Source organism: Monodelphis domestica, chromosome 1 (assembly GCF_027887165.1).
Source record: "Monodelphis domestica isolate mMonDom1 chromosome 1, mMonDom1.pri, whole genome shotgun sequence".
NCBI classification, from domain to species: Eukaryota; Metazoa; Chordata; class Mammalia; order Didelphimorphia; family Didelphidae; genus Monodelphis; species Monodelphis domestica.
In genome coordinates this window covers 693,217,538-693,235,200 of record NC_077227.1, presented here as the reverse complement: position 1 = coordinate 693,235,200, position 17,663 = coordinate 693,217,538, and the positions used below count along the sequence as shown (strand labels likewise).

Sequence of the window (17,663 nt, the reverse complement as noted above, 5' to 3'; positions counted from 1 at the left end):
TCAACTTCTTAGTCCAAAGACCACAAAGTAGAGCTTACTAGCCTCCATATTGTTTTGGGAAGTACAGGAGAACACAGGAAGCATAAAACAGTATGATTGGTCACAAAATCTGAAGTATCATAGACGATGGGAAATAATATAATTGGATGGAAGTCAAGAATTCAGGACTAGCAACAGCCCCTCCTTCCATGTTGTTACTATGGAAAGCTTGTTGGTGGTGTCCATCTGCATGGTTACTTAGAATCACAGCAATAATGATTCAGACTTGAAGGACAGTCAGCATTGCAGATAATGGACTTCCTGGCACCCACCTGGAAATATAAAGGTGAAAATTAATGGTTGGACAATAATTTTATGAAATTATGTGGTCACCAATATTTATTATATCTTGAGTCAGAAATTTATTTTTACAAGTATTTATAAATAGAAAGAAAACAATAAAGAAAAATGTGACAGGCATAGAGAAGTTATCTATCCTATCAACCTAAATGTTTTGCCCCAGGTCTGCTTAATCTGGACAGAGATTAATTAGCTATCAACCAGGAAGGCTAGTGGTGAGTAACCATGCGGCCTCCTACAAGATTGTTGTGGCCTCCTCCAAGATGGAAGCTAGTCTCTTAGGAAACTATGAAAGTAGTCGACCTTTCACCCGACAAAGTAATCCAGGAGTCAGAGTCTAAGTTGAAGCTGAGCTCCAAGCCGTAGTCTCCAGCAAAGCTCCTTTGAAGACTCCCCAGTTAGAAGACTTATCTCCAGAAGACAATCTCTTCAGACTATCTTCTCAAAGACCATCTCCTCTGAGAGAGTTTGGGCTTGCTTTTATGGTGACTTCTTGTCTCCTCCCCTCTTCACAGGGGACAATCACAGTTTCCAAATTTTCTAGCACTGCCCAAAGGGCAGTGTCTGTGGGATCAACTTCTCACCTTCTGAAGGTCAATTTCTCATCAAAAAAGTTCACAGTTTCCTGATTGAACAGTTTCTGAGGGTGTGAACTCTTAAAAAAGAATTCACAAGTTTCTGACTGGTTGAGTTAAAAAAAAAAAAAAGGTGGAGCTCTCCAAGTATCTTGCTGACTTCTCACCTAGCAGTAAGTAGGATGTTCAATCTTTTGTTGATTCCATTTAAAAGGTTGTTAGACAATGGAGAGTTAATCCTGTCTAGTGAGGTACTAAGTAGGGGTACTTAAGTTAATGTTAACCAGAGTATCAACTCCAAGTAGGAATAAACAAAGAGAACAAAGAATTCCCTTTCATTATACATATGCAGGAAGATGTGTAGAGACTGCTTATTCCTTTGAATTAAGGGTATTCATAGGATACCTTAACTCAGAGAAGAAAGATGAATTTAGTTCAGAAACAAAGAATCATGGCTTAGGCAATTTTACAATATATTGGGAGAGATACAGAGCAAAATCAGTTAAAAATAGAATCAAATCAACTTGATTTTCTCAGTTTCCCTCTTTTGATCATTTGGAGACCTATCTCCTTTCACTTCTCTATAAGTTAATTCTGTAAGATCTTGAACAACTCATTGCCAGTAGGCAATTAGTTAACGTTAACAAAGATTTTTGGTGTGTAAATTCAGAACAAATTTTATAGCAACTAATACAAAGTATGAAAGGAATAATAAGATAAAGAGCCAATTTACCAAGGGTGGGTAATAGACTGTTTTCCCAATAGGCAAATGAACCACAAAGAGGGATTCCATCACGGGTCACCTAGAATAGGTAGTTATGTCTTTGCTCTAATTTCTTGAATCTTTTGAATCTTATTGTAGGCCTGTCACAATTTCCCCTTACTAGTTAATGTAAAAACAAGAAGATTGATTAGTCATTCCATAAGCCATAATAAGAATATCTAAAATCATTAGAGGAGAGATTTACAAGTCACTTAAGTAACTAAGAAAACTTAGCAAACAGGTGTTGTGAAGCAAAAAAACAAAGCAGTGCAATAGTGATCATTAACATTAATATCAAGTCTTCTTGAATCCTGGTAACCTATTACCATTGTCCATTTAATCAGCACATTTTCTCATAGGTCCCCAGATGATCCATGTAGTTGTCTGATCTCTGAAAGCAGCTATTCTTAGATATTCTGGAATCAGCCTATTCTCAGGGAAGTTTCTGAAGGGAGTTGCTTCTCTGGTTCAGGTTAACTTATATTCTTAGGTGTCTTTGCTAAAATTTTTTTTATTAAATTGATCTTAATACAATTCATAGTCATCTTAAATTTTACTTTTCAAATTAGTTCATATAATGAAATCTAGCTCAAGCCTTATTCCAACCCTATCAATAGCAGAGTTATAAGAACATCAAATTTAGAACTTGTTCATTTGAGACTTTCAAGTTTTTTATGTACCCCTTACTGTTTCTTTATCTAAATTCTGTATATAATAGAGATACCTTCAACAGGCTGAATCTTTTAAAAAATCTATCAGGATCTGCCTTGTAAAATGTACCCTTCTGGTGAATGATTTAATATTTACCAAAGTAGACATGTAAGTTACGGTTAAGGGTACTTTTCTAAATTGGCATTGACTCCATTATCATTCTCTTTTTGTTTAAACCCATACCTTTTATCTTATAATCAATGCTATGTATTGGTTCCAAGGCAGAAGAGCAGTAAGGGCTAGGCAGTGGGAGTTAAGTGACTTGCCCAGGGTCACACAGCTAGGAAGTTTTTGAGCCCAGATTTGAACACAGGAACTCTTAATCTCTTATATCTGGCTTTCAATCCACTGAGCCACCTAGCTACTCCCTAAGCACCCACTTTCAAATTGGTATTGAACTACTATGATCATGATCAGTGATCCTGGATATAAATTATGAATTGCAAATAAGCTCTGAGTTACACTCTTTAAATTCCGCTTGTAACAGAAAGGAGGCATTATATATAATTACTTTTACTTCAGGAAGAACTTCGAATATCCAGTCAGAAACCTAGGAGATAGGACTGTAAAAGTTCCTTTTAGTTTTCCCTTTGTCTTAAGACTGCTATAAGATACTTGCAAAATATTGCTTATTGGTAGTGTCTGGATAAGCAGACTATTGAGGATTTCTCCAGCTGTTCTCATGTGGATGAAGCCTTGGGTGTTGTTTTAAAGTAATAATAAATACCTCACCTTTTTATGATGCTTCCTAGTTTACCATTTCCTTGTATTAAGCCCAATGAAATAGAGGATGTAGTGTTGTCATCTCTATTTTATTTTTTTAAACCCTTACCTTCTGTCTTGGAGTCAATACTGTGTATTGGCTCCAAGGCTGTCATCCCTATTTTATAGATGAGAGACTAGTCCTGGCCTTTGGCCTCCTGCTTCATTGCAGTTCACACCTCAGTACTACTGTTTTCCTTTGGAAACTGTCTGTAGTTGGAAGTAATAAGAGTGCAGTGCCTGTTGGGATCCAACAAATCTCTGACTCAGTGACAGTCAGCTGCAGGGATTTTGAGAGTAGTCTGTTCAAAAGGGTTTTAAGGGTCAGAATAGGGGTGTGACTTCCTGTGAGGCAGAAATTAGAACCCAAAGCTCTCATGAATCTCCAGTTCAGGGTTCAGTGTGTTTCTTTAAAGCACATTTTTAAGAGTTTACTTTGTTTTTATTTATGGTAAAATAGCAATGTTTGATAGTAAACTGGTCCTTCTCTTTGCAGTCATTTCTTGCCAAGCAGCCAGCCACCCCCACAAGAGCATCAGTAAGTAATATTTCTGCTACAATGAAGAAAAGCCTTGCATAATATGAACAGTAGACAAATAGAGCAAAATTATAAGTAGTAAAGTTGAGCAAGTGAATTACTATCTTAGATCTATCAGCCTTTCTCATTACTTAGGATGTCTTGCATTTGTGTAGTTAAAAATGCTTCAGTGTGCCTTCTCATTTTCTGATTTGTTCCTCACAATATTCATCTTAGAGACTAAGACAAATATCATTCTTTCCAGTTGGCAGATAAGAAAACTGAAGCCAGACTAGTTGGCAATAGGTCAGGATTCCAGGTTTCTTGATGATGATTCCTGTTCTTTTTTTACTATATAACACAAAGCTCCTTTGAAAATGATCTTTTTGTATGATAGAATCATTGTAGGATTATAGCTCAGAGCAGGAAGGAACTTCCTCAGAGGCTATCCATTTCTCCCCACCTCCTTTTAGAGAACAGTGAGGCTTAGAAAGGATAAGTGAAAATGATCACTCTAGGGCAAATATTTTTTTTTCACTTTAAACATTATTTTATTTGGTCATTTCCAAACATTATTCATTGGAAACAAAGATCATTTTCTTTTCCTCCCCCCACCCCCTTCCCACCACCTCTCCCATAGCTGACGCACAATTCCACTGGGTATCACATGTGTTCTTGGTTCGAACCCATTTTCATGTTGTTGGTATTTGCATTAGAGTGTTCATTTAGAGTCTCTCCCTCAGTCGTATCCCCTCCACCCCTGTAGTCAAGCAGTTGCTTTTCCTTGGTGTTTTGACTCCCATAGTTTATCCTCTGCTTGTGGATAGTGTTTTTTAGATCCCTGCAGATTGTTCAGGGACACTGCATTGCCACTAATGGAGAAGTCCATCACCTTCGATTGTACCACAGTGTATCAGTCTATGTATATAATGTTTTCCTGGTTCTGCTCCTTTAGCTCTGCATCACTTCTTGGAGGTCGTTCCAGTCTCCATGGAATTCCTCTACTTTATTATTCCTTTTAGCACAATAGTATTCCATCACCAACATATGCCATAATTTGTTCAGCCATTCCCAAATTGAAGGGCATCCCCTCATTTTCCAATTTTTGGCCACCACAAAGAGCGCAGCTATGAATATTCTTGAACAAGTCTTTTTACTTATTGTTTCTGGGGTACAAACCCAGCAGTGCTATGGCTGGATCAAAGGGCAGACAGTCTTTTATCACCCTTTGAGCATAGTTCCAAATTGCTCTCCAGAATGGTTGAATCAATTCACAACTCCACCAGCAACGAATTAGTGTCCCTACTTTGCCACATCCCCTCCAGCATTCATTACTTTCCTTTGCTGTCATGTTAGCCAATCTGCTAGGTGTGAGGTGATACCTCAGAGTTGTTTTGATTTGCATCTCTCTGATTATAAGAGATGTGGAACATTTTTTCATGTGCTTATTAATAGTTTTGATTTATCTGAAAATCTAGTGCAAATATTAATGGTATAGAAATGGGTCTTGATCAATGACACATGTAAAACCTAGAGGAATTGTGCATTGGCTAGAGGAAGGGGATTGGAGGAGGGCAGGAAAAGAACATGAATCTTTTAACCAAGGAAAAATATTCTAAATCAAATAAATTTTTCAAAAAAGAAAGGAAAAGTGATTTGATCAAAATCACATAGGAAGTATACTTTTTTCAAAATTAAATTGCTAAAGAGTATTAAACATTTTCAGAATTTGCATTCTCTGTAATCTCTGTACCTTTTGGAGTTCTATTAACACTAATAAACTGTCTTTGGTCTAAGGAATCTCCTGCTAGAGGACCTACAGGATCTCCAAGAACACAGGGCCGAGCTGGACCTACCAATGTCCCCAGTGCCTCACCAATCACATCTGTCAAGAAGGCTGATCCAAATATTAAAAGTATGTATTTCAGAATTGACTAGTAATGGCAAACCTTGTAGAGACTGAGTGCCCAAACTACAACCCTCACGCTGCATGTGAGTCCCTACCTTATCCCAGACAGGGGAGGGAGAAAGCACTCCTTGGCTGCTAGACAGAAGGGGGCAAGTCATGTGAGGGAGAGGAGGAGGGGAACAGCCCCCTCTGGCCTGTGTACCATCAGTTCTCCAACACAGGACTGGGGTGTTTTTACTAATAATCGTAATAGATTTTATTTCTCAAAGTGACCTCAAAGGCCATCTAGTCCAGTTCTCTCATTTTATAAGTGAGGACAGGTCTTACATCCAAGTCTCTTGACTCCAAATCTAATACTTTTTCTGCCACATTCTTCTATTGGAAACTGAAAGTAAAAATTATCATTTCTAACTAAAATACTATTTCTAACTCATGGGATTTATAGCTAGAAAGGCCTGGAGAACATTTAGTCCAGCTGCTTATGTGATAAGGGAATTGCTTTAGCTTTTCCCAGGAACCCCAGGACCCTTCAAATGGATGCCAAGCTTAATACTAATGCCCAGTCCCCATAGCTCAGTGTAGCTTAGAGCTCCCTAATTCAGAGACCCACCCATCAGCCCCAGTGGCTGGGGTTACAGGTGTTTGCTCTCATACCAAGCAGCATCTTAATCACTAATAGTTACTATTTGGTTATTAATTTATTGGTAATAAGTAGTATAGCTGGATTTGTTTAATGCTGATCTACTTGTATGGGACTGAGAACTCCTGCAAGATTATAAAGCTTATCTAGAGTGCTTTTGGCTACAAAAGAGAAATGCTTAGCAGCTTCATAGTATAATGATAGAATCCTTTTATAGGTTTTTATATTGGAGAATTCAGTTTTGTATTCCAAAGACTCGTGCATTTATTTGTGTGGTTGCCCTATAGATGCAGATCCACTTCTTGCTATGCCTTGTTAAGTTGTCCATTACTATATTTCCATTTGCATGCTTTTGTGTCATACATGAGGATTTAGCAAAATCTAATCACTATTAGGCACTGGGGCTCTCAAAGATCGAGAAGCCTTGGTTCCTGCACATGACGATGTTGGTTGAGTTTGGCCGCTGGTTTGAAAACTAATAATGAATTTTATACACCTGCCATGTGTAACCACGAAAATATGGTTTGACAAGACTGTGAATTGCCAAAACTGTAAAGGTTTCAGCCAAACTGTAAAGATAATTTTTAGTGTCTTGATTTATATGTAAAATTAATTGGTCTCCATAGGAAAATTCCCAAATATGAAAATACCCAAGTCAGCTGGGTTTTATGGAGATTTTAATTAATATAAATGAAAGAATTAAGGGAAGAGAGGGGGTGGGGGGAAGAGAGAGAGAGAAGGGAAGAGGGGGAGAGGGAGGGAGGGAGAGAAAGAAAATAGTAGAAAGGGTCTAGGCCAAATGGTCTAGGCCTGAGCCTTGAGGGAGAGAGAGTCAGTCTTTATTACTCACCACAAGATCGTGTATCAAAGTGTGCCAAGTAAGCTCCAGTCCTTCATTGAAATCCTCAACTCCTGAACTGAGTTCAGAACTCCAATTCAGCTTCCAAACTGAACTAACTCCAAACTGAACTGAATTCTCCTTTAAAAGAAATTTTCTCTTATGTCACCTCCCCTATATTTTCACATCTACCAATCATAGTAGACACTTTTTCCCAGGACTGCCCATTCTTAGTTCTCATCACTCTTTAGTTCTCACCTTCTCTGGTTAGATAAAAACTTCACACCTCTTTTTGTTAAGCTTGCCTTTTGTAAGTTGCTTGATCTTTTAGTGACTAATTTAGTCTTTATAGGTACTTAACACCCTTTTGTATTAGATCTAAAAATAGACCTAGCTTAAGGTTCAAGCTTTACTATAAGTATGAATTGGGTACTTTTCATTGTTCAATCAGGAATTTGCAACTTTATCTTCTCCTAAGGCACTGTCTGAGTAGGGTGGAGTAATTTTAAAAGTTCTGAATACATTCCTGACCAAGTACCTCCATTGTTATAATAGGGGAATAGCTTAACCAAATCTTCTAAGGTACAGTCTGAGCAGTTTTTAAGATTCACACATGTTTCTATCTACCTGTCATAAGAGCTGTTTTTGCTTAAAGCAAACAAATGGGTAGCTGTCCACATAAAATACATCAAATAATACTTAGTATATATTTGCTTTTGCATTTAGAATCACTGTCATCTGTAGCATATATTGGAGTTGGGCTTTTTAAGAAGTTCCACAGTAAGATGTTTAAGTTCCAAGCTGAAAACAGGTTTCTCTGGTTTTGGTTATTTGTTTGCATTTCTTTAGATAATGCTGCAAGTGAAGGAGTGTTGGCCAGCTTCTTTAACAGCCTCCTGAGTAAAAAGACCGGCTCTCCTGGAAGCCCTGGAGCTGGGGGAGTGCAAGGCACAGCCAAAAAGTCAGGTACTGAAGGGTTTCCTTTTGTCTAAGGTTTGATGTTGGACTGATTTGTTGGTTTCATGGGTTTTCTTGGGGTTTGGTTTTGTTTACTGTTTGGTTTGGACCATATCTACTTATATGTACTCAGTAATGTACTGGGTTACACACAAACTCAACACAGGAAAAATTCAAATTTACCAAAAATAATTAAATTTGGTAGGGATTAGTATCGTGTTTTTTTTAAAGGATGCTTTTTATAAAATTCTTCACATGGGATCAAAATTTAGAGCTAAAAGCAACTTTAGAGATCATCTACTATAACTTCTTGTTTATATCAGTGAGGAAGATGAGATATCTAGAGAAGGGGATACATCTACATATGAATAAATGGTAGTTTGGTTTTTGGACTTTGAACCTTGGTCCTCTTGACTTCTAACTCAGCATGCTCTCCACTACAGTGTACTACATCTAAATTGGGTACATTTGAAATAGTGTTTTAATTATTAAAATGAAGTTTACAGAGTAAACCTGTTAGGTTAATTGAGTTAGCTACACCTTTAACAAATTAGATATACTTTTGTTTAGTATTTGCTGAAGTGGTGGAATCATCTAGAAATCTTTTTAAAAATGTATTCTCATCAGGAGAATAAGATAGATTATATTTCTAGGTGTTAGCAAACAGAAATGGTTTGGAAAGAGTGTAATAGAGATGAAAACAGAAATCCCTTTGTTACCCATTTAAAGCAGTAGCTAAGAAAAGGTTGTATTCATAGGTGGAATCAAATATCCTTTTTTTTAAACCTTTACCTTCTGTCTTAGAATCAATACTGTGCATTGGTTCCATGGCAGAAGAGTGGTAAGGGCTAGGCAATAGGGGTTAAGTGACTTGTCCAGGGTCACACAGCTAGGAAATGTCTAGGCTAGATTTGAACCTAGGACCAAGGTCCTCCTGTCTCTAGGCCTGGCTCTCAATCCACTGAGCCACCCAAATGCCCCCTGAATCAAATATTCTTTTTTTTAAAAAATTTTTAATTATTTTTATTTGGTCAATTTCAAACATTATTCCTTGGTTACAAAAATCATATTCTATTCCTCCCTCCCCTCACTCCTGCCCTTCCTGTAGCTGATGTGCAATTCCACTGGGTATTATATATGACCTTAAATCAAATATTCTTATTTAATCATTTTTCTTTTCAGTTTTAAGAAATAATACTAGTTCATATAACTGCAATATTTTAAGGTTTTAAAGATGTGGGGTATAGACCTAGAAAGGATTTTTTAAAACCATCTAATCCAACTCTGTCATTTTATAGATGGAGAAATGGAGGCACAATAGAGAAAGTGATTTGCCAAAGGTCATTCAGATAATAGTTATCAGAGTTAGTATGAATCCAGGTCTCAGGTCCAAGTCATGCACTCTGTATTCTGTACTACTACCTGAAAACTTATACCTAGTTTCATTTTGTGAAGGGAGGGTGTGGGAGTAGAAGAGGCTGCATTGAAGTTTTAAGAGTTTTTTATAAATTGCCGTCTATTTACTTTGGAAAAAACATTTGCAATTCGGCAAACTAGTCTTAATGTTTTCACCATGTCTCCTGGAAAAAATCCACCTCTAATGTTTCACACACAAGTCTAAGCTGGAAAACAGATGCTTATTAAATTCTTTGACTTTTTTAAAAGCTGTTTTCTTTTAAAGTTAAAGATAATTCTATAATTTTTAATTTTTAAATAATTCTTTAAAATAACAAGCCAGTTATTTTCAATCTAGCAACAAAAAGTGAATGATAAAGCATTCCTCATTTTTTTCAGGGGCAGAAGTTGAGGCCAAGGAAAGAAAAGTGGTTTATTTTACCTGTGTAGTCTTATAGGTAGAAGAGCCATTTGGAAACTTGCTTGCCAGTTTATTATTTTTGACTACATGTATTAAAATAGTACAGCTATACCTTCCCTAGTAGAATCTGTTGTGATCTGTGCCTCATAACCAGCTATTCCTTTCTTATAACATAAAACTCTATTTTATAACAAAAAGCACATTTTTGAGGGAAAAATTCTCTGATGATAATGACCTTTTAGGTTAAAAAGTGGTGCTTTTCTCAAATAGCACATTATAGACATGATGATTTATAAATGTTCCCTTAATTTGTTGTCCCGGAAAATATTTGAAGATAAAGTACAGAAGAGTGAACCACAGGATATAAAATATGAATGTCAAAGCTAAAAGAGACTTGGAAATTGTCTGGACTAGGGCACCCATTTTACAGAGAAGTTACTACATCAAGAATGTAAGGGGCAACTAGGTGGCTCCGTGGATTGAGAGCCAGGCCTGGAGGTAGGAGGTCCTAGGTTCAAATCTGGCCTCATATACTTCTTAGCTATGTGACCCTGGGCAAGTAACTTAACCCCTATTACCTAGCCCTTACCACTCTTCTGCCTTGGGAGTGATATTTAGTAGAGAAGGTAAGGGTTGGGGTGGGGATGGGGAGTGGAGAAGAATATTAAATGATACACCAAGGCCACATAGCTAGTTATTGACTGAATGTGCCCTCGGACTCAGATAATGTGATTTTGAGTCCAGTAATTTCTCAGAGTCCAGTGTCAGTTGACATTTCTGTTAATCCCTTTTTCTATGTCGGTCATTTCTTGCTGTTGAAATAAAAGAAGGATTTCTGGACTATTATTTTTTTGCATAGCATGTATTTATTGTAACTTGAGAGGCCTGGGAAGCAGCCTAGTGTATGCTAGACTCATATTAGTGGGAGGAAGAAGTAGGTTCTCCACCTCTGGCTTGGGTACATGTTTCTTCTCTGGTCTCCTGCCTCTGTCTCCTTTCTCCAATCCATCCTTGGTCCAGCTACCAAAATAGGCTCTCAAGATACAGTTCTGAACATACAATTCCTTTGCTCTGCAAACTCCCATTGGCTTCTTATTGCTTCTGGGACAAAATAGAAGCTCCTTTTGGCATTTAAAGGCTACCACAGACTGTTTGCAGCTTACTTATTTAGCCTAACTATTCTATCCTTCATACACTATTCATTTTCCCTGTGTGATGCCTCCTAGCTCTTTGAAGTTTTTGTCCTGAACACTCCTTGCAGTATGCTCCTTCTTTATTTCTGCCTATTTGAACCCTTAAGGCCTACTTCTCATCTGCCATCTATCTTTTCCATCAAACCCACTCTCCTTACACATACACATATTCTCCACTGAAGTGATTTTTCCCTTCCCAAATTTTTCTCAGTCATTTTTCCTGAATCTCACCTTTGTCCCTATGACTTTCTATACCAGTAAAATTCAGACTTTTTTTGTCAACTGTCAGTATTTTTGAGGACATAATTCCTCCCATCAGAGGTATATATTTACATGTAAATTATATGCAACTTGCTGGGCAAATGTATTTTGTATGTTGCAGAACATTTGCAAAAATAGAAATCAAAATGATGAGAAAATGAAATATTTTAAATTCTTTAAAATCTTGATTTAACAATTTGTGGTATTTTTGGTTTGAAGATTGGGTTCTAAACTTGATGTATTTCAACACTTGGCTTTTACTGTTTGTCATAACTTCAGAAGGAAAAAAAAGATTCATGACATCCATTTTTCAGGCCCATCTATAGCTTTATGCGAAGAGTTTTGCTTAAATATTGCTAATAAATTACCATCTTCTTTGATATCTGGGGAGTAAGAATATGGTCTTTGGAGGTCATGGGTTGGATTTCCCTGTTGTCAATGTTTAGGGGAGAAAAGGGCAGTGGCAGGGTACATGGTGAGGTGCAGTATAGTCTGTATTTCCTGGGGATTTATGGTTTTCATTTGCTTACAAATTGATGGATTGGAGGGGAAGGAATCTTAGGAGCACATTGGAAATCTGAAAGGCTTCCAGACTTGACTCCTTGTGCCCCATACCATGTTGTTTCTTACTCTTGCTAATGCTACATACACCTGCTGCTTATTCCCACTACACCTGCCAACCACTCTCCTGCTTTTCTTTTTTTTTAAATTTCTTTTTTTAATTTTTAGTGTTCATTTAAAAAAAATTTTTTTTTTGAGTTTTAAATTCTCCCTCTTGTCCTTCCTTCTTCTATCTCTAGAGAAGGCTTCTTCCTGGTGTGTCCTGTCTGTATCAGGTTGTGGAGCAAATATCTACATCTGTTAATGAGACTCTAGAAGGGTTCCTATTCCTGGGCAAGCAGGGTTGCCCTGTTTCCCATACAGCCTGAGATTCTCCATGATTCTGAGGGTGATGCTAGGTGCACAAAGAAGCATTCATCTTTGTGCTCTGCTGAGCATTAGATACAGTCAGGGTCCTTTCTCTGTAGGAAGAAGTATCCACCTGTCCCTGTGACATCCTGGGCTACTCCTGGGGTCCTGGTGGTCTGTAGAGCCTCAAACAGAGGGCACAAAGTGTGGTTTGCTGTTGCAGTGGGAGCAGAAGATGAAATGCATGTGGCTAGACAGGGAATACTTGTTGTGAGAGCTTTTCAGGTGCAGGTGGGAGTAGGAATGGGGATACAAAAGAGAAGAGGAACTGGTTTAGACTAGCCTGTACTGGGAGGGTGATGGGGAAAGAGTATCTGAGGCAGATAGCAAGCAGCTACAGATAGGATATCTGGGCACTTTTCCTCAGCTTGCATACTCTAGGATGTCCACTTGAGTGCACATGGCACATGGGAAACATTTGTGTACTTTGGAGACACCCACCACCACTGTAGATGGCCTTCCTTGGATCATACTGGTAAATACATCAGCCTCCTTTTTGGATCACAAGATTCTTGAGGGTGGTAATTTAGGCATTTTTGCCTGCCAGCTGGTTTCATATTGAGCATTAGGTAATGCAAACTGAATTGATACTTACTGCCCATTGATGAGGGAAATGGTTTCTGAAAAGGATACAACATCAGGTTTAAAATGACAAATTTTTTTAACAAACTTTTAAAAAGACATTCTGTAATTGGTTAACTAGTTAAGAGCAGAGTGTACCTAGTAATTGGGGTTTAAAGAGTATTTGTTCTATTACTTAACTTCCCTGTTAAGATCACCAAAGATTGTTAGGATATAAGAATATTTCTTTTATGGTATATTTTTTCCTTCCTGATCGTTGATTATTAAAAAAAATATATGTAACATAATACTTTATTTTCCTTGCTGTTTAGGACAAAAGACTGTTTTGACAAATGTTCAAGAAGAACTAGACCGAATGACTCGCAAGCCTGACTCCATGGTAACAGCAAACTCTTCGACAGAAAATGAAGCTTGATAATACTTAAACATACCTGTGTAAATGACCAAATAACTCTGTATATTGATCTGACAAGACCAGGATTTTTTCTGATACAGCCCATGCTATCAGTTTTTCTTGGGGCAGGGGAGATTGAACTTTAAAAAAACAAAAAAACAGAAACAAAAACAGAAACCCACATACACACAACCAACCAACTTCTTTGGTTTGTCCAAGTGTAAAATGCACATTCAGGAAATTTGCCTAGAAAAATCCCTCTGTTTCAGATAACCCCTTAGAGTTCAGATAGGATAGCCTTGGTGGGCAACACCAAGGAACAAACTGCGGAATTTCTATCCAAGTGAAGCTAATGGTGACATGCAAGGACAGAAGGAGGGACCAACTTTCAGATAGTTGCTAGAGTCCAAGCACTTGTGTGTTAACCAATTCCTTTGTGCCTGGAAAGAAGGTGCAGGCGGCAGCAGAGTCCAGGAGGGCGAAGAATGCCTAAAGAGGGAGAATGAGATTGGATACCTGGAGGAAAACCGAATGTGGATGAGATGGAGAAAGACAGAAGGACAGTCAGTGTTACCAAACCCTATGTGTTCAGTAGGAGTTTTTAATAATCCTTGTTAACGATAAATTAGAGAAGTCTAAACAAAACACTAAATATCTTGGAAATTATTCTTGTCACGAATCACGTCTTTAGTTTTTAAAAGATGTATACAATGTGGGATTGCCCTTCAGTGTACCTGATGCAGGGGGGAAATTACTCCAGCTTGCTTAAATCCAAGTACCCAGCACATTGTGGGATGGCTTAGAAGGTGCTTGGACTTAATGTGCACTGTAATGCAGACAGTCACTGTTTGGTTTTAGTTTAAAGTGAATAACTATGGAATTATTTAATTTAAAAATGTATTTTCTAATAGTTATACTGCCTTTTTTTTTAATTTTATTTTTAATTTTTTAAATACCAACAGGCTGGCCTATATTAATAGAGTAATGGGTGGCATATCATTTTCCCATAATGAAATATGCTACAGAATGTTCGAGAGATATTTTAATAATTGCACTCTGGCTACTAAGCTAGCATGGATTCCTGCCTTATGGATAGTGGAAACCTTCAAAGGTTTTCTGTGAAAGATTTTTCCCAACTCACTGGTCTGCTTTGCAGCTATTTAAGATAGAGAATCTGTGTGAATATTGCACATTGGAAATGGAAATAATTATTTTCTTTAGTGTGCTTCTGAAAACATGGCATTTTTTTTTCTTGTGGAAAGATGGATTTCAGTTGTCTCCCAACACTATATATGTATATTTTTTCAAGTTCATAGTCACTTCACATCAGTTGTGACCTAGAAGATGTGTTTGGTTTTCAGGTGGCACTTTTCATTTCATGTATGATAAGGATCGTTTAAACATAAAAACACTACCATGAATTTCATAGACAAAGCATCTTAGTTGTCAAACTGAAGGGGAAAAAACCACAATTTTAATGATGTTGCGTTTACTTTTTATGGAGATGGACTTAGTTTTTACAATGTCTGAGCATAACATCCCTGATACTTATATAGGTATATATATATGATATATGTACATATATATCATTACTTATACCTCCTATGTTATATTAACCACTAATAGGAATCCAGGAAAAATTTTGAATCCTGTTGTATCAGGAGACTGACCTTTATTGTATTTTGTAAATGTCTCAACACTGCTAACTAGAAAACTAAGAGCATTTACTTGTCTTTAACAAATGTTAACATAAGAGCCTTTATCTTGTGCCATTTATATTGTTGGGAATACAGTATATGTTTTGTTTTGTTTTTTAACATTTAAAAAAATTGTACTGTGGCCTCAAGTTACAAAGTTGCCTAGGTAAACACTTGTGAACTGACTGTGGTTTGAAGGTTGATTTAGGATGTCTCCAGAGGGATACATGCTGGTAGTAAGTGAAACTTCGAAAGTCTCTGACCATACCAGGAGTAGTCATTGCTTTCTGTCCCAGCAGTTTTATATGGAAAACTTTAGGAACAAGAAGGAATTATTGAAAATGCATATGTTTATTATTGATTGTTGCAGTATGGTTTTTTAAATTAGCACAATGATATTTTTGTTTTTTATTTTGTCATTTTAAATGATAAGCACTTTCTGTATCAATCTAATGTATCTTCGTTATTTGTCATAAGATTGATGAAAATATTGAGCAAAAGCTCATAATGTCCCAGTCTTGTAAAAGAAAGTTTCTCATGGAACCATGTTATGCCAGTTTTCTGTTGCAAGTGAGTGCTCCTAGTGTCAGAAGAAACTTGTCAGTAACTTGGTGTGCTTGGTGATTGCCAGAGTCAGCCAGCTTTGGGCAGCTGCCAAGTATTTTTTTGTTTATGTTGTTCTCCTGTTTTGGGTGTCACCAAACATTGGAACCAAAGGCCAAGTAGCCAGCAACCTTTATTTTTTTCTGCAGAATACGCTTGTGTAGTAGACTGTTAAAAACTTCTCTGACTATTTACACATGCGCATTCTAGTGGTTACATCTATTGTTCCTGTTTAAAGTCGAAAATGAGTCAGAAAGGCCTAGAACTGACCAGTCACGAGAATGCTGCAGACAGCTGCTTATGTTTTATTATTTTTCATTTAAAACTTATGCTATTTCTGATTGGCATCTTAAAAACCAGCGTTAAACTGTCATATTTTATTTTATTTAAGTGGGAAGTGACTGCTCTGTACATCATGAATCTAACAATATACATGCTGTCTTGTACACTAAGTCTCATTGATCTTTTTAACCTACAGTTAGAGCGGCAGATTTATCAGCCACAAATCTTAATCCAGTTGTATGGCTTTAACCAGGTGCAGTATGCAGTCATGTGGAATCTCGCTTTCTAGTGCTGGCAGAATGGAGATGTCTCTAATTACTGGCTTCAATAAACACGAATCCAGACTGCTGGCATTGTTTTGTGTGATTTTGTTTATTGCATGTCATATTGGGGATGAGTGAAATTATATGGGAGAGAGGCAGTAGGTGGCTCAGTGGATAGGGCGCCAGACCTGGAGCCAGAAGGATCTGGGTTCAAAGCTGATCTCAGATACTTCCTAGCAAAGTGACCCTGGGCATGTCACTTAATCCCTTTGCCTAGCCCTTGTTCTTCTATCTTAGTTGTTACTAGGAAGGTAAGGGTTTAGAAAAGAAAAAGAAAAGAAATTATATGGGAGAGTAGCATTTTGGGGTTAGAAGGATTTTTAGAGGTCATAGATCCCCACCCATATCTGAGCAAGAGCCAAATGTTGTTAGATCTGGATGGTAACTTAGAGATCCCCTAGATCTGTTCTCTCATTTTAAAGATGAGGAAACTGAGGTCTATAGCTTGTTACCCTGTTTAAAGTCACACGTGTAAGTGGCAGTGCTGTAGTTGGAGCCTAGGGCTTCTGACTTCACATCCAGATCTATTGTCCTGTTGTGGGCTAAATTTAAATTTTTCACACTCCATTCATCTTGTCTCATTCGTTCCTGCAATCAAAGAAATCTGACTTCCCCTAAAAGATACTCTTCTTCCCCTGGCCACACTCTTTTCTCATTCCCTCTTACACATGGCACGATTCTTGGTGCCCATGCCCACTTCCACTTTTTAGTCTGCAGTGTCTTCTCAAACATCCATCCCATCTAGCTCTATTGCTTTATCCAACAGATCCTGCTTGCAGTTATTACTAACGGCCCCATGTCACCATCCATCCCCTTCCAAATCTCAGTCTCACTGTCCACCTCCAGGCCTACTTGCATTGTACTGAGGGTCAGTGGAGGAAGTCATCCAGCTTCCTCACTGAGTCCACCAAACATTGGTTATTGCTGTGTTCCAACTCTTTACTCTTCCTCACTGACTGTCATATACCCCATGTCTGACCTTTAAAGCTATATTCTCCTCTCCCCCTTGTACTCTACCCTATCTTAACAAAAGATCTTTTCTCCTAATTTATGAGGGGAGGAAAATGAGCCTATCCATTTTGGGCTCCCTCCCCTAGACCTCAAAGCCCTTTGCCATCGTCTTTACTTGTTCCTATCCTCTCCTATGGCAGCTTGCCTCTCAGACAGCCCTCTCTCCCTAGTTTTCAGTCACTTGGTCAATGAGCTTCTCCCTGCTTTCTTTAGACATGCTCTTATCTCCACCATCTTTAATCTTCCCTTGATAATACCATTCCCTTAAACTGTCATTGTTTACCTCCCTGTCACAGCCAGACTCCTAGAAGAAGCTGTCTCTGCTGGTTGCCTCTGATTCCTTCCTTTCTACATATTTCTCAATCCTTTGCCATCTGACTTTCAGCTGAAAGGTTCTAACATTGCTGTTTCCAAGGTTATGAGCAGTCTCAATTGCTAAAATGGCCTTTTCTTGGTCATCCTTTTAAAAACATTTTCCACCTTTTTATTGACTTTTTTTTAACATGACTACTGCCCTTTCC

The 17,663-nt window shown here is 37.8% G+C and overlaps 1 protein-coding gene across 1 annotated transcript in view; it reads left to right on the top strand.

Annotated features, from left to right (window-relative positions):
- The window catches only part of DYNC1LI2 (dynein cytoplasmic 1 light intermediate chain 2), a 48,325-nt gene extending 32,169 nt beyond the window's left edge, over positions 1-16,156 (top strand). Inside the window, exons 10-13 of the mRNA XM_001364293.3 lie at positions 3,647-3,688; positions 5,465-5,582; positions 7,904-8,020; positions 13,144-16,156. Coding sequence (XP_001364330.1) covers positions 3,647-3,688; positions 5,465-5,582; positions 7,904-8,020; positions 13,144-13,247 — 381 coding nt within the window. The 3' untranslated portion in view covers positions 13,248-16,156. The remainder of the gene's footprint in view (positions 1-3,646; positions 3,689-5,464; positions 5,583-7,903; positions 8,021-13,143) is intronic.
- Positions 16,157-17,663: the final 1,507 nt, after the last annotated feature.